This window comes from Mercurialis annua, linkage group LG4 (genome assembly GCF_937616625.2).
Source record: "Mercurialis annua linkage group LG4, ddMerAnnu1.2, whole genome shotgun sequence".
Taxonomy (NCBI): domain Eukaryota; kingdom Viridiplantae; phylum Streptophyta; class Magnoliopsida; order Malpighiales; family Euphorbiaceae; genus Mercurialis; species Mercurialis annua.
In genome coordinates, this window is record NC_065573.1 from 31,572,081 (window position 1) to 31,594,220 (window position 22,140).

The window sequence follows — 22,140 nt, forward strand, 5'->3', positions numbered from 1 at the left end:
AGTTGGAGATTATGTCCAAATAGAAAGATACTTCGAGATATCATAGTAGATCTGGCAATTTATTCGGATCCCAGGATCCACGCGCTTCGGGCGGATCCTAAGGGATTCGGTCTTCATCTTGTTGAATGGTACATCGGCGAATCCTATGAATTCGGCCGTCTTCCTTATATATTCAGTTCTTGCATTAGGAGTCCGATATCACCTGAGAATGGATCTTCTGTGACTCGGCTCCATTATAATTAGTGTAGGATTCGGTATCCATCAAGTACAATTGAAACTGAAATTGAAAAATAAAATAAATTGAAGATTTTAATTTTTTTTAGGTTTAAATAAAAAAAATACTATCAGACAGAGAGTATTTTTTGAATGTTTGAGCTTTATTTCTATCCTATGATGATAGTCATTAAAATTCTACTTTTCTTCTTCATATTTTATACTAAGTATTATTTTAATCTGTCAAAAATTTATTTTTTTAATTCTTATTTAATCTATTTTATATGTTGCTTGCGTTACCAAATATTATAATTTGTACATAAGAATACAGTCGACCCTCTGATAATTAATACACATGGTGGATCAAAAATTTATTAATTATTAGAATTATTAATTTATTGAATTTGTATAAAAAAATTATAAAAGATATTTTAAAGCATCTACATTAATAGACCTAATATTAATATTATATTATAAAAAAACTAACTAAATATATTTTACAATCACTCAATTTAAAAGAAACAATTTTATATTCAATTTAAAAAATATCAATTGATATCAAACCAAAAAATAATTATTAAGAAATTGTATGCATAAAATAAAATAATTTTTAATACTTTTTATATTAAAGATACTTTACTTACTTTAATTTGTTTATCTAATAACTTCTTTTAAAAATTGTCAAAAGAATAAAAAAATCATAATTTGATGGTATTTGAACTTCCACTTTATGAATTAAGGTTAGTATTGTCTCAAATAAATCATCAATTGTTATATATTTCTTTACAAAAATCTCTCTAATAATTAATATTCATGTAGAATATATTTTAAATTTTATTAATTATTAAATAATAGAATTATTAATTATCCGACGTGGAACGAAGTTGGTTCTCTCAATTTTCTATTAATTATTAGAATTATTAATTTATAGAATATTAACTATTAGAGGGTCGACTGTATCTAAATTTATCGTTATAAAATCGAGATATAGATAATGATCAACAATAAAATCAAATTAAGATGTGCAAAACATTAAACAATCAAGAACATTAGAACAATAAATGTAGAATTAAAGCTATTTATAACCTAAAACCAACGTTGCAGTGTAATTTAATTTAAAAGTCTCATATATTCCAAAAAAAAAACAAAACATTAGTCTAGCGGTAGAAACATTAGATGGCAGTAGTAATGAATCACATGTGATAACCGCAGACAGGATAAGGCAGGCCACAAGCTTTAGCAATTCTTCTATCGGCCGCGTTGGAAAAGAACTGCTTCAGATTTGGATCTCTAAGAAACTCACAGTAACAGTGCCGTTGCTCCATCGCTTTCCGGCAACAAAGCCGCGACGGCGCGGAGTTGGTGACCAGTGCCGCCGTGCATGAGATTAGCTCCACGGAGCTGCAAATCACCGCTTGGCTGGTCTCTGCTCCTACCAATATCATCGCCATCATCAGCACATAAATGGAAAAACAAGAAATCTTCTTCTTCATCTCGCAATAAAACAAAGAGAAAAAATGATAGAAAGGGATGCAACAGAGCGTATAGGAATATGAATAGCTGATGCGAAACTTGTATAGTTGAAAGTATTTTATATTTCAATAATGCTTCCAAACCAAATAAATAATAATGGCTGCAATTTAATAGGTGCACCATCTTTTGTTACATCATTTTCGCTTTGTAGAAAAATTCTAGGGTCAAGTGGACGCACATATTTTGTGCATCGTACCATACAGATGTATGTTGTTATCAGTCGCGGAATTATGATAATACTTAGAATATCAAGGGTTCACGGTGCAAATTTTTAGTCGCCAGAGCGAATAGTCTGACTGTCCGAATCTAATCAAAGACTGTTACAAAAAGTGGCGGAACCAAAAGTTTTGATTTTTTTTTCTTTTTAATTTTGTTCTGTTACTTTTATAAACCCGAATGACATGTTGTTTGACTCTTTAGAAAACAATTAAACCAAACGATATATTCTTTAGTATATATGTTTTTTTTTGGATAAATGATTATTTATAAAGCACTACCACAAAAAGTGGAAGGCAAAGATCCTAAAGGATCAAATAGAGTCTACAAAATTATCCAAACACCGAATAACGTCATTTCCAGAATATGGAAAATGCGGAAGAAAAGAAACATAAAAAATAACCGCCTTCCTAATAGTTGTGATCACCAACGAATCAAAAGTAACAAAAACGCTGTTGAAAACTCTATTGTTTCTCGCTTTCCACAACTCCGAAATGCCGAAAAACCAAATGAGACGCCATAATTCTCTGAAGGAACTACGAGGGATAGAGTTCCAATAACCAAAAAATATATCCATCATAGGAGGAGAAACCCAAAACATGTAACACTTTCTCATGAAGACTCCCCAAAATTACCAAGCAAATTGACAATGTAAAAGAATATGAACAGTAGACTCCGATGCATTGCAAACCAAACAATTATCATTTTCAGAAAATGACATACCTCGAGCAGCCAGCAAAGCATAAGAAGAGATCCGATCACGAGCTAAAAGCCAACCAAAAAACTGAACTCTCGGAGGAAGCTTCCATCGCCAAATGAAAGGAAGAAGAGGGCTGTTCAAAGATGATCCTTGGCCTGCATTTTTCTGTAACAGCAAAGAGATGTCCCGAGTCTTAAAGGAATCAAGCTTTCCTTTCCAACAAAATTTATCTGGTATGCGAATGTCACGGTGGATTGTTTTAATTTTATCCAGCAGCTCCAACAACAATTGTTGCTCGCCTATTCTCAAACGACGATTCCAGCTAAAGGAAGGAGCAGCAGCTGACGAAGGAAGCAGTTGGGAGACCGAAGAAAACTGATTCCTTGATAGGTTAAATAAGACGCCAAACTGAGAATGAAGAGATTCTGCTCCTCACCAACGATCATGCCAAAACGAAGCAGACTCGCCATTGCCGATACGAACAGAAAACGAATCGTTGAAAGCTCTCCAAGCAACTTGATTTTTAACACAAAATCTGAGAATACCTTTCCATTGATGGGATAGATGAGAATGATTAGAAGAAACCAAATCATCCCAAGAAGACATACCAGAACTGCTTGTCACAACACAGAACCAAAGAGATCCACGAGATGTTCGAAATTTCCATAACCATTTACAAAGTAAACTAAGATTCTGAAAACGGAACGAAATTAAATTCAGACCTCCTAATTAGAGAGGGAGACAAACCGAGCTCCAAGCAACTTTACAAAACCATTTTCCTTCCGAATTTCCACACCAAAGGAAACGTTTCATACAGCGATCTAAAGAAGTAACTATCGACTGAGGAATAACGAAGGATCCCATGTAATAAACTGGTAAGCTATTCAAAACAGCTTTGATAAGCACCAGACGACCTGCTGGAGATAAGAGCTTCCCTTTCCAAAGGGTAAGCTTTGCTGCAAAATTCTCAACCACAGGCTGCCAATGAGTTGCGCGGACTGATTTGATGGAGAGCGGAAGACCCAAGTAGGAAATAGGAAAGTGAGCAGTTGAGCATTGCAAAATTTCAGCAGCAATTAAAAGAGCATCTTCATCAATGTTTATACCCAACAAAGAACTCTTCGAATAATTAATTGAAAGACCCGAAATAATCTCAAAAAAACGAAGAACCCGCAAAAGGTTGCGAATCATATCCAAATTGTTAGGTATAAACAATAGAGTATCATCCGCGAATTGAAGAATTGAGACCGGTTCCTCATAACATGTAATATGAACACCATCAAAAAGACCTTGCTGGATAGATTGAGAGATAATTGCTTTTAGGCCTTCAACCGCAAGCACGAAAAGCATGGGTGAAAGAGGGTCACCTTGCCTAACCCCTTTCCCCATTGTAAAATTCTTAGACGGGCTTCCATTAATCAAAACCGACAACTGAGAAGTATCAAAGAATGATCGGATCCATTTCACCCACGTAGAATCGAAATTAAATTTCACAAGCATCTTTAATATAAAATCCCAAGAGATACTGTCAAAAGCCTTGCGAAAGTCTAGTTTCAACATGAAAACTTGATCTTTTCGCTGAGAAGCGAGATGAATATCTCAGAAGCTATCATGTGACAATCCTGAATGCTACGCCCTCTAATAAAGCCAAACTGATTGGCCGAAATAATATCTGGGAGAAGAGGAGACAACCTATTAGCCAAAACTTTTGAAAGTAACTTGAAAATTCCGTTGATCAAGCTAATAGACCTAAAATCTGCAATATCAGAAATTCCTTTATTTTAGGAATCAAGACCAAAAATGCTGTATTAATTCCAGGAGGGAAGACAGCAGAGCGATGAAAGTTGAAGAAGATCTCCAAAATATCTTGTTTCAAAATATACGCCAAGCCTTTTTGTAAAAGAAAAAATTGAAGCCATCCGGACCCAGAGCCTTATTATCATCCAAACTCAAAAGAGTCTGATAAATTTCCTCTTCAGCAAAGGTTGCTGAAAGACTAGCAGCTTGCGAATCCGTCAAAGAATGCAACTCCAAACTGTCCAAAGAAAATTCCACCGCCGATGATTGTTTAAACAAGTTTCTATAAAACAAAAAAGCTTGCTCCTTAATATCTGTAGGGGTCAAAAATCTAGACTGATTCACCGTAATTTCAGAGATCAAATTCATTCTAGAATGAGCAGAAGCAACCGGATGGAAAAATTTAGTATTCCTATCTCCATTTAAATTCCAAGTGGTTCTTGATTTCTGATGCCATAGAGATTCGATTTGCTTAGAAATCACATAACTATCAGAATGGAGAGATAATTTATGTGTAAATTGCCCATTACTTACAAGTTGAGTGGGCATTTTGCCACTTAAGTCGTAGAAAAGGTATAAATTAATCCTACCTCTTTTGGGTTATAACTTATAGATAGTTAAACACCTTATGCACTACCTCTTTTTTATAAGAACATATTTACTAGAGTCGTTTTTATTTTGGTCATTGAACACCAATTTTGTTCTATTTTTGATGATTAGTGCATGATTCAATTCTTTTATCTGTGGATATAAGCGTAATTGTTGAACCACGTAAATATCTTGTGTTATTTGTTTATTTTTTTATATTGTTATTGGTTGATTAACTCTATAATTATATATCTAATAAATGATTTTGATTCTGATGCATATAACAATCTGATCGCTACCGGTTACAATAATTAGTATCAGAGCATCATATATCAATGTTGCAATAGTTGGTATCAAAGTTAATATGGTTTTCAAATTTAGTTTGGATTATGACTTCTATAACAAAATTATTTCAAAGATTTTGTAAGGAAATTACTTCATAAAGAAATTGATTGTCTGAAAATAGAGAAACAACCAATAGTAAAATTTCGGACGTCATTGATTTAAATTGAAGACAAATTTGAATATGAAATTTAGAAAATAAATGTGATAGAGATGGACAGTCACTTTAAATTACAAGAAAGAAAGATATGAATGACCTTATTTTTTTTGGCTTAATCACCAAAAAAAAACCCCACCTTTTAGCCCCTTTTCAGATGTACTATAACGTTGCAATTTTGTCAGTTGCACCCTAATTCACATCTTTGGTTTTCAATTCCACCCTCAAGTACTAAATGGATCTCTTTTCCATTTGAAAAAAATTAAAATAAGTCATCCATTTTTAATTTTTTGTGTGGAAAAGAGTTCAAATAAGTACTTTATAAGGGTTTTTATGAATTTTTCCCGAGTGAAAAAGAGTCCAATTTGATTTTGAGGGTGGAATTGAAACTCAAAAGTGCAAATTAGGGTGCAACTGATAAAATTGCAATGTCAGGGTGCAACTGAAAAAGGGCTAAAAGGTGGGGGTGTTTTTTTGGTGATTAAGCTTTTTTTTTTTTTGGAAACTGACCTTTTTTTTCTTAAATAAACTACTTATGTGATTTCCAATTTTAAAAATATTTAATCTAAAAACAATTTATATTGTTATGAGTTGGTAATTTGTATAACTTACGTATTCATCTTTATTTTTAACTTTGTTACTATAAAAGATAATACTCCTACTATTTTCTAAATTACTATTTAATATCTATTATAAAGGTTATTATTTTAAAAAAAAAATCATTCACATAATATTCTCATGAATTTCAAATTTATTAAGTTTTTAATTTGTATTCTCATAAATTTCTAATTTATATAAAATATTAATTAATTTGTTTTATTTTAATTATAAAATTTATAATTTTTATAAGTATATTTCTTTTAAAATTAATTTATATTTTCATGAATTTTCAATTTCTATAGGTTATTTATTTAAATTTTTAATTACAAAAAAACATATTTCTAAGATTATTAATTTTTTATAATTTTAAAAGTATAAGTAAAATAAAAATGATACTTATTTCAATTTGTGAACTTTTTAATCTTACGTCTTTTTAATTTATAATTTTTTTTTATTAATCATTACTCTAAAGATTCTTAATTTAAGATTAATCTAAATTATAACTATTATTTAAATGTATTAATGTTAAATCAGAATTTATAGAAAAATGAAAAAATTATAGTAGTCACGGATGTAAGACTAGTAATAGATATTCTTCAAATACATGAAGCAGCTGATTTTATAGCAAAGTAACCAATATGGTGGAAAATGAGCAATTTACAAGAGAATTATGAGGACATTAACTACTCCACTATAGTGTTTGGCTTTGCTCTTGCAGTTGATCTATGCACCATCCTCAAAGCTAAATCATAGGATCTATTAAGCCCATTATTTATATAACACCAGCTCTTAATCAACTAAAGCTTTGAATTGATCATCTGCAAATCAAATAAATTATTTATATAACACCAGGTTTATGTTTTCGAAAATGCTTCTAAACTTTTTATGTTTATAATCTATTCTTGTGAATCATGGTAAATAAATCAAATCAACAGGAGGAATTGATTACCATGATGAAAACTCCCATGTCAGGAATCCTCCTTGACCTCTTGCATTTAAAAACTTGTAAACAGGACCAGAAGCTGTAAACAGAATAGATTAAATTCCATTGTTTGAACTTGAAAACTCACATAATGGAAGCTTAAAAAAAAGTTACCTTCGTAACCGCATATCACAGGATCCTTCGAAAGCAGAAATGGCATATCTAGAACAACATATCTGCATATCAGATCACAAGCATATTTTAGTCTCAACACCACCAACCAATTATTTTTTCATATTATACCAACATTTCGTATTCGCATATCATGATCGATTTTGACATCCCTGGTATATCCTGATTAGTACAATCAATTGATATATATAAGAGTTGAGTTGTTGTTGTAAATCATAAAGGAGGTAAAATTACTTGAAACAGCCTTGACCAGCAGCCAGATGAGCAGCAAAGCCAGTGGCAAGTCTTGTCTCTGCTGTGCTACTAATCATCAGTTTGATTCCTGATTTTCTTGCCAACTCAATAATTTCAAGAGCACCCATAACTCCAAATTTGGCTAGCTTAATGTTAATGACATCTGCAGAATTTTCTTTAATAACTCGTCGAACATCGATTAGAGTTTGACAGGTTTGATCCACAGCAATGGACTGTCCATAGTTTGCTCTTGCAAAGTTAGTAACTTCTGCAAGCCCTTTCCAGTCATCTCTATGAACCGGTTGTTCCAACACAGCAGGTCTTATTCCTGAATCTGCAATAAGACCATGATTTATAATCTAATCAAGTTGAATTTAATACATTGGTCGAATTTGGATAGCAAATATTAGGCCTGAATCGTGTTTGAGCTTGCATTTATAAAGTAAAATCTCGTTGGATTCGGTTTGAATCCTTTCTAAACTCGGCTCATGAACTTAAGTTTCTGAGTTTTAGAATTTTGTAATCTAATCAAGCTCAACCCTAACATTGTTTCGACTTAACTCAACTCGGCTAAATTAGGCCATAGTCCTTACCATGTAACTTTTGAAGAACACCCTCAGCCTGTTTAGGAGTGTATGACTCATTAGCATCTAGAATGAATGAACAATGAGGATGAGCTGCCTGTATTGCTTGAAGAGCTTTAATTTCCGCATTAACATCCTTTCCTATTTTAAACTTCAGGACCTTGAATCCTGATTCACAATACTTTGAACTCAACTCGGGCAAAATTGTAGGAACCTGTTCCCAGGAAATTCATAGAGACTAGTCAGAAACTTACAAGATTTTCCAACAAATATTAACAAATTAAGTTAAAAAAAACATAGAGGATTAAAAGTCAGATTAGTACTAGATTTTGATCTTATGTTTTAATATGGTACCAAAATCTCAATTTCGGTCTAATATACGGTGATAAGATGCATTCTTAAAATAATCTGTCACATCGGTCGCCAATCGCATACTGACGAGGCGTCTTACATTCAGATATCGCCTTATATAACACCTCGACTCAATTATTTGATGCAAATAAAAACATAAGATAAAATGCAGTACTACTACTCCGACTTTTAATCCACTCATAATGCAAGTAAAATCAGGAACTTACAGTTATAGCAGTAGTCAAGGTATTTGATACCCCACCAAATAACCTCCATAAAGGTAAATCAATACTGTTAGCAACTGCATCAATCAATGCCATTTCAACTCCAGCCCTAACCTTCAGTAACATAACTAACAACTTCAACATCAAGTAAAAATAATGCATAGTTCAATTCAAGATATCAAACATCCCCCAATTCAAATCTAAATCATAGAAAATCTAAACAATAAATATATACTTACAGAAGCAAATTGAGTTCCTGGAAGAATCCCACCAACTTTATCAAGAACCAAACTCAAAGTCATAGGAGAGCTGCAACTCAAGAACTCACAAGCCTCTCTAGCTTTAGCAAGAGCTACAGTTTGATCCACAGCATCAACACAAGGAAGAACAGCAATTTCTCCCCACCCAACACACCCATTACTAAGCTCAACTCTAATAGCCACATTTTCAAGTTTTTCAAGACTCATCAATCCTATACTTAATGGTGCATTTAGCTCCACATTTAATGGTCTCCCCTCTGCTTTTTGCACATCAACCCAACAAGTCTCACTCAAGTTCTTGAACCCAAAACTGGTTCTTTCAGCACTACTAGTTTTAGTACTAGTACTAATACTAGTAGAAACTGTAGATTGTGTCAGTAGCTTACTACTACTACTAAAACTAGCAACAATGCAAATCTTGCTACTTTTGTTTTTGGGGTACAAGTAGAAGTTTTGTCCCTTTTCTTCCACATTGGAAGAACTAGAAGAGAAGAAAACTGGAGTTGTTGGACAAAAAGTGGAACCAATTGAAGCCATTGACAAGAAAAAACAAGAAAGTGAGTGAGCAGAGTATTTGTTGTTAGACAGCAAGGCTATTTATATTATCAATACTACTAATATTTAAAAGATGATTTGGTAGAAAAAGAATGGATAATTTAAGTTATTCTAAGAATCGAACCAGACCGATCGGTTTAATTGGAAACTGGAGGTTTAGTCCAGCTGAATTCTTATCTAAAGACCAGTGTTTTAAAAACCGAACCGGTGGCCGAACCGGTGAGGCCACCGGTTTCCGGTTCAACCGGTTTAATGATCGGTTCAACCGGTTTAATAAATTTAAAAAATTGAAAAAAATTCCGGTTAACCGGTTTTTACCGGTTCAACCGGTCCAACACCCGGTTTTTTACCGGTTCAATCCGGTCCAATCCGGTTCAGCCCGGTCCAACCCGGTCCAATCAAAAGATCCGGTTTTTCACCTTTTCAGACCGGACCACTGACCGGTTCGCGGTTCAACCGGTCCGACCGGCCGGTCCGGTCCGGTTTTTAAAACACTGCTAAAGACTAGAAATATAGTTCAACCTCTCTGAATTGAAAAAACTATAAAAATTTAAAATTATCAAACCATTTAACCTTTTAAATTTTAAAATAGACAACAAGGCTATTTAAATCCATTGGTTGACCGGTTGTTGAACAGGTCGAATTGTGAATCGGTGGCCACATCGGTTCAGCCGCCGGTTCGATTTATAAAACAAAGGATATTCGTTTGTAATTAATATTTTGCTTTTATTGTTGTTTTATCAGATTAGTGTTGTGATTGGTGGAGAAAGATATTGATTAGAAAGAGCCTAGTATAGTAAGTGTCTCTTGGGACATTGTAGAGGCAAAATTACCCTTTTGGCTTACAAGGAAATTGGAGCCACATGCTAATTGAGATGCATGATTAGTTTATGTTTAATAGTTAAGGACATCTTTTGTCCAAGGAGGAGCCATCAATGTTTTTTTACTAATTTTATAATTCTCACTCACTGTAATCTTTATAGAATATGACAAGCATATTTCCATTTGCTTTTGTTGTGTGGATTATCTTATTGTTAATGCAATTAAATTATACCAAATTACTTCTACTTTCCCACTTCACCTTCTAATCTCAAGTGGACAAATTGAGAAAACATTAGTCAAATCAGTGTATTTTCCTGCTACCTGCTAATACAATCCGTCAAATACACCGATTTACATAATGTTGCTTAATTAATACTAATAAAATTGATATTCCCTTCGTCTCAAATTATATGGGGTTTACTTGATTTCCGAGTCAAACGTTATGGACATCAATGACTCTTTTCCCTTTAGTTTAGAGTTATTTGTATATATAATTTCCACTTTTTGCGTTTTTTGTGAGTTAAGCATATTGTTCAAGACGTAAAATCCCACGTCCTAACATTTTATGTTTTGTATAAAAATCTCAACCTTTTATATCTAACATTTTGCAGCATCTGACACTGCTGTAGTCATTGATAACAACCAAATGCCCTTTTTAGTTAAATTTTTTTTATAGTTATGTATTTAGGTAGATGATTTATATGAAACATTCCACTTACTTTTATTAAAGAAATGGTTTAAAATATGTATAAAAAATAATTTTTTATATTAAAATTTGCAAAGAAAATAAATTAAGGTCTATGAGAAATTTAATTTAGTTGATTAGTATTAATTTAATTATTGATAAATCACCAAACGGGATCCAAGCTTTTCCGACCTGCACACCACAAGCAAACAGAGGTCAGAAGGAACTCCGGTGGGGGTCACCGGACGTTCACTCCGACGCTCAAGTAAGGTATTGAAGTAGAGGAAGAAGAAGAAGAGAAAAGAGTGAGTTTTCAGTTGAGAAAAAGAGAATTACCTAGGGTTTGTCCTTAAACCCTCTATTTATAGTTAGGGTTTAAGGACAAACCTGCCTTGCTGGCAGGCTGTGAGCCCAGTGGTCCCAAGAATCAGTTATGCTGACGTGGTAGAATATCCTTGCGGGTGGCACGGGTTGTTAGGTGTGTCAGAGGGAACATTCCTCACGTACCTGTCAGAAGATCTTCTGTGGTCCCCGGATCTGGTACACGAGTGAGCGCTCTTTGTACGGGACCTCGGAGCCCGGATAACTTGGGAGTCAAGTTATCATGGTTCCCGTACCTGGGAGTGGCTCAGATCTCGGACTAGATGGCCCAGTGTTTCGGGCTCAGGAGCTCGGAGCTCGGCTTAGGTCTAAGTCGAACATGCTTCAGAGCTCGGGTAAGATTCTTGGTCCGGCCTTATCAGGCATGATTGTCTCGGATGATGTTTGAATTCCCATCGATCCGGTGACCCCCCAAGTCATGCGTTCTATGGTTTCAAGAAGGTCGGAAATTGTTACTAGGTCGGTGAAATGCTTGACTTAGCGATGTTCGTTCCTGGCGAGGTTGCTTCGCCCCTACTAGATGTGCTACGTTATCACTAGTCCCCCCCCAGTGCGTCGGATATTCATGTCCGAGATGGTGATTTTATCCGGGTTATTAGGTCACGTGATTCTGGGCGTGCTTACTTTGTTTTTGGGTGATCTCTGACACCGAGCCGCTTGTCAGGAAGATGGGTGAGCTAAAACGGCTATGTGAAAAGACCTGTCCTTTCGAGTTGTCGTGCATGACAGCTGTTTGGGTGGATATCCTAAATGGCGGTTGTGCTTCAGCGCACGTCTTAGCCACGTGTTGAACAGTTATTGCTGGTGCAATTTTCTAGGAGACGTTATGAGTGGAAAGAGAGAGAAAAATTAAAGGCGTGTCCTTTCAGTTTCCCTCTCTTTTCAGGTATAAATTTCATTTTTCAAACATTTTAGAGACTTTTTCGTTTCTCTGTTTCTCTGAGTTAGACAATTAAACTTATAATTTCTCCGTTCATCGCCTTCTGAATTTCTCTATTTCTCTGAGTTTGAAGACCTTCTTGTTTGTTCTTCGCATCGTTGGGGAGATTTTGCTGGTTCTGTTAATTGAAGTTGTTCGCTGCTGTGTTCGTTTCTTCTTGCGAAGGATTTACTGTGCTCTGTTGTTTTCTCCAAGGATCATCTGTGCTATATACAAGTGAGTATTTTCTGAGTTTTTGCTTTAGTTCTTTGTTTCCTTCAGTTTTGAATACGTGTTTGAATTTCTGTGTTCTTAGTGATAGGCTTCTGGTTGTGTGCTTGATTTTTGATTTCTGCCTTTGTAATTCTGGTTTTGGATTTCTGAATCATAGAGAGAACGAACTCCCCTTGCGTTTTGTAGTCTGTTGATTTTCAAAGATGGATGAAACTCGTTCTTGTTTGCCTTGTTTTATGTGTTTCAGTACTGTGATTTGCTAGATCTTTTGTTGTTGATTTCCAGAAATTGAAATGCCTGGTTGTGTTTGAGTTTATGTTTTGCTTTGAGCGATGAGTTTCCAGAAATTCTGGAAATTCATCGTGATGTTCTCCATGTTCTGATGGTTTCACCCCTTAGGAACTCTGTCTTTGATCCATAATTTCGATTTTGCTATAAGTTTATCTAGTTTTTCTATTTGAAACTTGTCTCATCCGAGCTGGTTTCTGTGTCTATAGGTATGTCGGGTGAAACCTTAGATCATGAAGAGGGGAGGGGTTATGATGATGACGACATGGGGACCGACGAGGTATCTACGGAATTCCATGTCGTCCGTTCTGCCCGAGCAAACTTTTCCGAGGTGGAGGGAGTAGGGACATCGGCTCCAGCTCCCGCCAAGAAAAAGAAAGGGAAGGCGGTTGTTGCTGATGCTGGGGAGAAACCTGAGGATCGAGATTTGAAAGCATCGCGATGTACCCCGGGCTTTCTAGCGGCGGTTCGTGCAGCGTTTGACATCCCGGAGGAGTACGGGCTTTCGTTGGTCCCGGAAGGACATCGGCTAAACGACGTTCCCCCCGAGAATGCCATTATGCTCACCCTGGAGCATCTTCAATCGGGTATACGATTCCCGATTTCTGAAGACTACAAGCGATTGAGCAACTATTTCGAGGTGCCTCTTTCGCAGATCCACCCCAACGGAGTTCGTCACTACTCCTGTTTTCTGAAGTTGTGTCAACAGACCGGGGTGAACGCCACGATGCGGCTCTTCTGCTGCTTGTACCTGCTGTCCTTGAAAGATAGGAATCATTTTGCCTATATCCGCTTCCGAGGTGAGAGGAAAGAGGTGCCGGGAGGGCTGATATCCGGGATCACTGACTCCCTGCGAGACTTTAAGGAGGATTTTTTCCAGGTCACCCATCCTACTGCCTTCCAAGGGATGGTGACTACCTGGGTTTTGAAATGCTATAAACCGGACAAGTGGTTCCATACTCCGGCCCCATTAGAGGTGGTCGACATGGTGAAGTTACGTGATGCTGATCCCGCTGGGGAGAAGGCTCAAGCCGACAAGCTGTGCCCGAAGGTTGCTTTTGAATTTTGGAAAAGCTCGGGGCCTGCTGGTACCAGTTTATTTTTGGCTTGTTACATGTGCATTTTTTTTTTTTTTTATTATTTTTACGCTTGCATGTCGTTGTCTTGCTGTTTTCTTGCCTGTGCTGGTGTCTGACTAGCTGATGTTTTTGTTTTGTCACAGTGAATACTTTGGACCCATCAAGGTTGGCTGGGAAAAAGAGAAAGAGGCCGGCGAGCCGAGGTGCCACTCCGGCGCCCCCTCCCATTACTCAGACTGCTGCGGATGCGACTTCTGCTCCGCGAACTGCAGGGGACCGGGAGGCCCCTGGAGCTGGTATTCATGTCGTCCCGCTCCGGGTGCAACTGCCCGGAGGGATTGAGGTTCCCCCCACTGCGGAACCCGTTGGGGATATCCCCTTTGTGGACCTAGGTTCAGCTGAGACCGTGGTGGGGCCTCGGCAAGCTGAGGAGGTTCCAGAGAGAAGAGCTCCTGGGGAAGGTGGCCCGAGTGCCCCAAGGTCGAGACGTGAGATCCCGGATCTGCCGGAGATCTCCTCTGACACTAGCACCACCGCCCCCGGTCCCCAGACAATAACTCGGACAAGTTTTGCCGAGTGGGTGAGCCGACATAATGACGGGGCTCGCCCAACTCTGACCGAGATGGCGATTGCAGGGGATGTGGCCCGGGTGACCACGTTGCCCATAGACCTGGCGCATTACAAGACGTACAAGCCCGAGAATCTTCTGGCTGCGGTCTCCTCTCTTTGCCTTCAGGTATTCTTTGTTTTAATTAACCTTCTCTAAGTGTTTGTTTATTTTGTTTGTTTTTAATCACGCTTTGTTTTGACGACAGGCGGCGCAGATGTCCTATCTGGCGGACCAGAACGTCAACAAAAGCGAGGTGGACCTCCTTTTGGCCAAGGATCTACTGTTGTCGGAGAGGGCTAAACTCCGGGATGTTGAGAAGCGAGCTGCCGAAGCAGAGAGCAGAGCCTCCGAAGGAGCTTCCTTGGTGGCCAACTTGGAAAACCGTTTGAAGGAATCCGAGGACCGGCGGGCAGAGGACTTGGGGGTTTTGGAGTCCCTGCGAAAGGATGTTGGTCGTCTGGAGACCGAGAAGGTGGCTGAAAAGGAGGACTTTTCCAAGCAGCTTGCCGACATAACCCGCCGGAACGAGCTAGCAAGCAAAGGTCTCCGGGACACTGTGGACGACCAGAAGAAAAAACTGGAGGAGGCCAACAATCGGGCGAGGGATGCTGAGGCTAAGGTTGCCCAAGCGGCTACTCGGGAGGAGGATATGTACGAGGACTTCCGACGAATGTTGTATGTCGGGGAGATCCAGGTCGGGGAGTATGTAAGAAGTCGGTTTGGGGCTGATACCGATGTATCAAGTTTCAAGTTGGATGCCGTGGAATTACATCGCCGGGCCAAAGAGCTGCCCGAAGATTACGATGTGCAAGCAGACATCGATGAATACCTGGCTGACGACCAAGATCAGGGCCCAGTTTAAAATAACCATCATTGTATTTTGCTTTGTTTTTGTAATTTTTGAACATCGTTTAGTTTTTGTTTTATAGTTTTGAACAATTTTCCTTGTCTTTGTAAATTTTTGGGATGTTTGAGCTTTGAGCTCTTTTTGCTGGTTTGAATATTTCCTTTCGTATACTTGTTTTTTCTGAATGAATTTTTCCCTTGTTTTTGTAATGTTGAGCTCCGAGCTCCTTTGTTATGCTTTGAATCTTTTTGCAAAGTTGGGTCACTTTGGCCTTAGTATATATATCTTGGTTTTTACCTGCCGGTTTGCCTGTTATCTTTCTGAATGAAGTTTTTTCATGGCTAATCTTAGCTTAGTTTCCGAGCTCCTTCTAGTAGTATAAATTTTCTAGTTTCTTTGTTGTTTTTATACGTGGGCTCTTGACTTAGACTTGGGATAAAAAATGCTAGGGTAGGTTCTTAGTTGTTCATAGGTCGAGCTTGATCAAGTTGCTCGGCGTGGATAACTTGTTATCTCCGGATGTCCCGGGATTGTCATAGCTCGCAGGCGACATACAGCCCGTTGGTGGCACCAAGCCCGTAGATGGCACATAGCCCGTGTATGGCACATAGCCCGTAGATGGCACATAGCCCGCTGGTGGCTCATAGCCCGTAGATGGCACATAGCCCGTGGATGGCACATAGCCCGCTGGTGGCACATAGCCCGTAGATGGCACATAGCCCGCTGGTGGCACATAGCCCGTAGATGGCACATAGCCCGTGGATGGCACATAGCCCGCTGGTGGCACATAGCCCGTAGATGGCACATAGCCCGCTGGTGGCACATAGCCCGTAGATGGCACATAGCCCGTGGATGGCACATAGCCCGCTGGTGGCACATAGCCCGTGGATGGCACATAGCCCGCTGGTGGCACATAGCCCGTAGATGGCACATAGCCCGTGGATTTTTTACCGAGTAAAGTGCTCGGGTTTTGAGAAAGACATGAATTCTTTTTAATCTTTTTTATTCATTGAGGGGAAAAACTTATGTTTGAGTTTTACAAAAGCCTAACTCAAACATAAGTGAAAAAACCCCTAGGTACCTCGAAAATGAAAACAAGTGACTACTGATAGTATTTCCGAAGAACCTGGGAGTTCCAAGTTCTCGGGAGCACCCTGCCCGACATGTGTGCTATTTTATAAGCTCCTGCTCGTCCGACCTCCGTGACTCGATAGGGGCCTTCCCAGTTGGGTTCGAGCTTTCCTACTCCAGCATTTCCCTTAGCGATGTCTGCCCGTCGCAGGACCAGATCGCCGACTTGGAAACTCAAGGGTTTAACTCTCTTGTTGTGATACTTAGCCATTCTTTGCTTGTACGCTTCGATTCTTAGCGCTGCTTGCTCTCTTCGCTCCTCCAACAGGTCTAGGCATAATTTCTGCTCTTCCTCGTTCTTAGCCTCATCGAAGAATTGGACCCTTAGAGTTGGCATCCCGATTTCCACCGGTATCATTGCCTCACACCCATATGTCAGAGAAAACGGGGTGTCTCCTGTGCCTGCCCTTGGCGTGGTTCTGTAAGCCCAAATGACCTTCGGCAGCTCTTCCAGCCACTGTCTATCGAACTCCCCTAGCCTGGCCTTGAGCCCTTTTAGGATCGTCCGGTTGGTTACTTCAGTCATCCCATTGCTCTGCGGGTGAACTACTGACGTGAAGCGCAGGTCAATGTGCAAGTCGTTGCAAAATTCCTTGAAGGCTCGGCAGTTGAACTGCTTTCCGTTATCAGTTACCAACGCTCTGGGTATACCAAAACGACACACAATTTGTCTCCAGAAGAAATCCCGAATCCGAGCTTCCGTGATGGTGCTCACTGCCTCTACCTCGAGCCACTTAGTAAAGTGATCTACTGCCACTATCAAGAACTTTTTCTGCCCCGTGGTTGGCGTGAAAGGCCCCAGGATGTCAATTCCCCACGTTGCAAAAGGCCAAGGACTTGTGATAGGACACTGCTCTGTAGTAGGAGCATGTCGGATATTCTGGTGTCTCTGGCAGTTCTCACACTTCTTTACTATCTCCTCTGCTTGCTTAACCATCAGGGGCCAGTAGTAGCCCTGCAACACTGCTTTCTTGGCCAACATGCGAGGAGCTATGTGTGCTCCGCAAATACCCTCATGTATCTCTCTCAACACATACTCTCCTTCCTCCGCTGTCAAGCATCTCGACCACGGGTGGGTGAATGACTTTCTGTACAAGACTCCGTCGAGGAACGCGTAGTACGGAGCTTGTCGCAAGATTTTGTAGGCTTTATCTCTGTCTTCTGGCAGAGTTCCATCCATCAGGTAGTGGGCTATACCTTGCATCCAGTTTTCCAAAGGCTGAGTTAGAAAAATGGTTTCATAGTTGTCGATACTGGAATGCTCTTGAACAGAGAAATGGACTCCTGGTATCTTTTCGTTCACTGTTGCTGCTTTGGCCAAAACATCGGCCTCTTGATTTTCCAAACGAGGAACTTGCTCTATTACCCATTTTCCTCCGAGCTCCTGAATCTTGTTTAAGAAGAACTTGACTCTGTCTACGTATCTCCTCATTTCCGAATCCCGAGCTTCAAAAGTACCCAGAGTTTGACAAACGACTAACTGAGAATCACTCCTTATCGTTACGTGTTCGGCTTTGACCACGTTTACCATTCTCAATCCGATCAACAGAGCCTCATATTCCGCGGCATTGTTGGATGCCGGGAAATCAAATTTTACCGAGCTTCGGAGTGTGACTCCGTGAGGGCCTTTCAAGACTACGCCTGCCCCCGATCCATCCAGATTTGATGCCCCGTCGACTTCTAAGACCCACCGTAGAAGTTGTTCATCAGGTTCTTCGGGTTGGTCGCTTGCAGTGGTCTCAGCTATGAAATCTGCCAATACTTGTGCTTTCAGAGCCGGTCTTGGTTCGTACCGGATGTCATATCCTCCCAACTGGACCGACCAGCTGACCAGCCGTCCGGACATCTCTGGCCTCTGCAGCGCCTTTCTCAGAGGTTGGTTTGTACGTACTACAATGATGTGAGCCTCGAAATATCTCCTTAGTTTTTCCGCCGCCACCTTCAATGCCAAAGCAAATTTCTCAATTTTTGGGTATCTGACCTCCGGGCCTTTCAAGACCCTGCTGAGATAATAAACCGGGGTTTGCAGACCCTTATCCTCCTTCACCAGGACTGCCGCTGCTGTCTCGTCATTCGCCGAGAGATACAAGTATAAGATTTCCCCAGGCTCAGGTCTACCCAACACCGGGGGTGTGCTGAGGTAAACCTTCAGCTCTTCAAAAGCTGCGTTACACTCCTCTGTCCACTTGAAATTCTTTGTATTCTTCAGGATTTTGAAAAATGGCAAACATCGTTTGGCCGAGCAACTCATGAATCTACCCAACGCCGTTACTCTCCCGTTCAACTTTTGTACCTCTTTCACTGAGCTGGGTGCTTTCATGCTCATTACTGCCTCGATTTTCTCCGGGTTGGCTTCAATGCCCTTCTCCGAGATGAGGTGCCCTAGGAATTTCCCCGAGCGTACCGCGAAAACGCACTTTTCCGGGTTCAGCTTAAGGTTAAAACCCTTCAGCTTTTCAAAAGTTTCTGCCAGGTCCCCTGCGTGTTCCTCGATCCCTTTAGATTTCACGACTATGTCATCCACATAAACCTCGACATTTTTGCCCAGTTGATCTTTAAAAACATGATTCATGAGTCTTTGATAGGTTGCCCCAGCATTTTTCAAACCAAAAGGCATCTTCTTGTAGCAATAGGTCCCCAGATCCGTTGTGAAAGCTGTTTTTTCTTCGTCATCTTTACTCATCGGGATCTGGTGATATCCCTGAGAAGCATCTAAGAATGCATAGACCGCAAATCCGCACGTCGCGTCCACCAGTTGGTCAATGTTGGGCAGAGGAAAACTGTCCTTTGGGCAGGCATTGTTTAGATCAGTGAAATCTATACAAAGCCTCCATCTACCGTTGGACTTCTTGATCAAGACTACATTAGCCAGCCATTCAGGGTAGTCTACTTTCCTGATGAACCCGGCTTTCAAGAGCTTCTCCACTTCGTCTCGGATAGCAATCTGTTTCTCTAGAGAGAAAGTTCTTTTCTTTTGCTTGACAGGCTTGCACTTCGCATCCACGTTTAACTTGTGCGAGATGATCTTAGGGTCTACCCCCCCAATATCCTCTGGCTTGTTGGTAAACTCTTCCACATACTGTTTTATCCGAGCTATGATAGCTTCCCGATGCTCGTCTGGCCAGTCTACCCCCAGCTTTACATACATCTCGGATCCCTCTGTAAGTTCAATCGTTTCTAAGTTTTCTCGGGGTTTCTGAGCTTTTTTCTCTCTGATGAGCAGCTCGGGTGTATCGATGTTCATCGTTTCCACCGTGCTGCCCATAGTGGCCATGTAACATTGCCTAGATAGGGTTTGGTTTCCCCTGATAGTTATGACCTCGTTTTCCACTGGGATTTTCATCATTAAGTAACGAATGCTAGTCACTGCACCTGTGCTATACAACATAGGTCTACCCAGAATACCATTATAAGCAAGAGGCATGTCAACTATCATGAACAGTGAACGTACCTTCCGTGTTGGTTCCGCCAGGATTCCCTCTGTTCCGTCCTCCTGAGGTATTTCGATGCCGAGCTCTAGATCCAGCTCGACCATGCCTTCTGGGGTAACCGGAGCTCCCCCCAGCCCCAGGAGAGGAATGTTCACAGGCTTGAGGTCAGTCTTGGATCCTCCCATCGTCAAAAAGACTGACAGAGTCAACAAGTTAACCGAGCTTCCATCGTCTACCAACAATCGTTTTACCCATTTCGATCCAATGATGGCGGATACGATCAAAGCGTCTTCATGAGGAAAATCTACTCCTTTCGCATCCTCTGGCCCGAAAACAATGTTAGGCCATGGCGTCCCGGTAGATACCGACATGACCATCTTTTGCTTTTTCTTTCTGCGCTTGCGACCATATTCGGACTCTGAGGTTCCTCCTGAGATTGTGTTAATTACCCCCGTGACTTGTGTTTTCTTTGATGGGGATTGGGCCTCCCTACTCCCCCCGGGCTCCGACCTGACCGAGTTGACCCTCGTATTTCCTCGGTCTTGGCCCTCCTTGGCCACAACAAAATGTTGTAATCGCCCCTGACAGACCAGCTTGTCTATTTCACTTCGCAAACGTCCGCACTCTTCTGTTTCGTGGCCATAACCATCATGAAAATCACAGAACTTGGACCGGTCTCCATCTTTCACTAGCCTCGGCGGGTAACGAATCTCTTCATTGTTGTGCTTGATCCATGATAGAATTTGTTCCCTCGGAGTATTGAGTGGTACATACTGTCTCGGCACTCCTGCTCGATCTACATATCCTTCCGTTCCTCCTCCGATACTGAAACTTGGCTTAGTTCCAGGCCCCGCACTTGGCGGACTGGTCTGAGCATTGAATGGTTTGTTGCCTCTGTACCCCGAAGTCTCGTTCAGAGGTCGGTACCGATCTTGGTTACGGTTAGATCCCTGAGTATTCTGCGTTTTGCTGGGAACCGGGCTAGCCGTCCCGTAAGACTTCCTCTGCCTTTCCTCGTCGAGATTGATATAATTCCAAGCCCTGTCCATCAACTCGGTGTAAGTGTCAACCGGGTTGGTGATCAGGCTGTCTCGGAAGACTTGCATGCTGGTGTTATCTTTCATAGCATCGATGGCGGTATCATCGTTCAAATCTTCTATCATGATTGCCTCGGCATTGAACCGAGCAATATAAGCTTTTAAACTTTCTCCCGGTTTTTGAAAACACTTCTTCAAATCACTGGATCTTTTCTTTCGTTCGATGCTCGGGGCAAAATGAGTTTTGAAAGCCATAGCAAGCTCCCTGAAACTAGTAATAGAGCCTTCCTTGAGGTTCTGGTACCACTTTTGCGCCGCATCGCTCAACGTCGAGGGGAACACTTTGCACACTGTTGCGTCCGAGACACTTTGAACTCCCATGGCAACCTGAAAACAACTTAAATGAGTCATCGGGTCGGATTTACCGTTATATCTGTCAATGGGCGGATATTTAAACTTATCTGGAAATGGGTCATCCCATATAGCCTTTGACAAAGGGCTAGCAATGCCACAGGTAGTAAAAGGTCGAGATTCTGCCTTGTGCCCTTTATGCCTGTCCAGCTCGGCCTGGACTAGACGAGTAACTTCGTCATGCAAAGTTTTCTGATGCTGAGATGCTGCCCCCGAGCTGTGAACACTTTCGGCCCCGTTTCTCCTGACCGGTGGAACTCCTGCTCTCGCGGTCCGCAGAGGATCTGCCTCCGGGTCTGGGTCTCCCCTCCCCAAACCAGCGTCTCCGCGCTGTGTCCCCGGTGGTAGATTCTCGTCTTGCACCCCCTCCCTTCGAGGAGGAGGAGGATCATTCCGACCTTCATCTCTCGGAAAAGGGCGATCGTGCCGACCTTCGTCCCTCGGCAGATTAGTGTCACGATGATCTTCGCCTCTGGGTGCTTGGTGCTCTGTAGGACCCCTAGGTCTGGGTCGTGGGTGATCGCTCCGACCTTCTTCTCTCGGAAGACGACCATCCTGAAACTCAGAAGCCCGGGGCGGCGGGGCCACAGGGGTGGCCGAGGGATTGTAACTTGGGTAATACTGGGACATGACTGCAAAGTGCATCTGCTGCGCCTGGTGCAGCTGGCGAGCCATGTATTCTAAATATTCTTGAGCTTGTAAGACCGCCGGAGGTATATCCTGCCCAGAAGTTGTTCCCGTTCCCGTAGCCACCAGTGTAGCGTCTACCGGGAAGTTGAGTTGAGTGGGAGACAAGG

At 40.9% G+C, this 22,140-nt stretch overlaps 3 protein-coding genes across 4 annotated transcripts; 1 reads left to right on the plus strand and 2 right to left on the minus strand.

Moving 5' to 3' along the window:
- Nucleotides 1-1,512: 1,512 nt before the first annotated feature.
- Nucleotides 1,513-5,008, minus strand: LOC126678581 (uncharacterized). Its single transcript, XM_050373475.1, has 7 exons — nucleotides 4,546-5,008; nucleotides 4,229-4,418; nucleotides 3,410-4,187; nucleotides 3,099-3,355; nucleotides 2,686-3,044; nucleotides 2,307-2,583; nucleotides 1,513-1,846 (listed from the first exon to the last, which is right to left on the minus strand). The coding sequence occupies exons 1-7, from the start codon at nucleotides 5,006-5,008 to the stop codon at nucleotides 1,513-1,515; spliced, it is 2,658 nt and encodes an 885-aa protein (XP_050229432.1).
- A 1,739-nt stretch (nucleotides 5,009-6,747) lies between these two features.
- LOC126676571 (L-Ala-D/L-amino acid epimerase-like) lies at nucleotides 6,748-9,518 on the minus strand. 2 transcript variants are annotated; one of them, XM_050370800.2, is made up of 7 exons: nucleotides 8,893-9,518; nucleotides 8,657-8,767; nucleotides 8,088-8,292; nucleotides 7,495-7,828; nucleotides 7,243-7,304; nucleotides 7,096-7,168; nucleotides 6,748-6,964 (listed from the first exon to the last, which is right to left on the minus strand). In XM_050370800.2, coding segments are annotated over exons 1-7 (1,344 nt in total). In that variant the 5' UTR covers nucleotides 9,451-9,518; the 3' UTR covers nucleotides 6,748-6,963. The 2 variants fall into 2 exon arrangements, with proteins under 2 accessions (XP_050226757.1, XP_050226756.1); XM_050370799.2 differs by lacking the exon at nucleotides 6,748-6,964 and having other exon boundaries at nucleotides 7,092-7,168.
- Nucleotides 9,519-14,490: 4,972 nt separating this feature from the next.
- LOC126679387 (uncharacterized) lies at nucleotides 14,491-15,501 on the plus strand. Its single transcript, XM_050374403.2, has 2 exons — nucleotides 14,491-14,612; nucleotides 14,692-15,501. Exons 1-2 carry the CDS (start codon nucleotides 14,499-14,501, stop codon nucleotides 15,346-15,348), a joined length of 771 nt encoding a protein of 256 aa, XP_050230360.1. The 5' UTR covers nucleotides 14,491-14,498; the 3' UTR covers nucleotides 15,349-15,501.
- The last annotated feature ends 6,639 nt before the right edge of the window (nucleotides 15,502-22,140 follow it).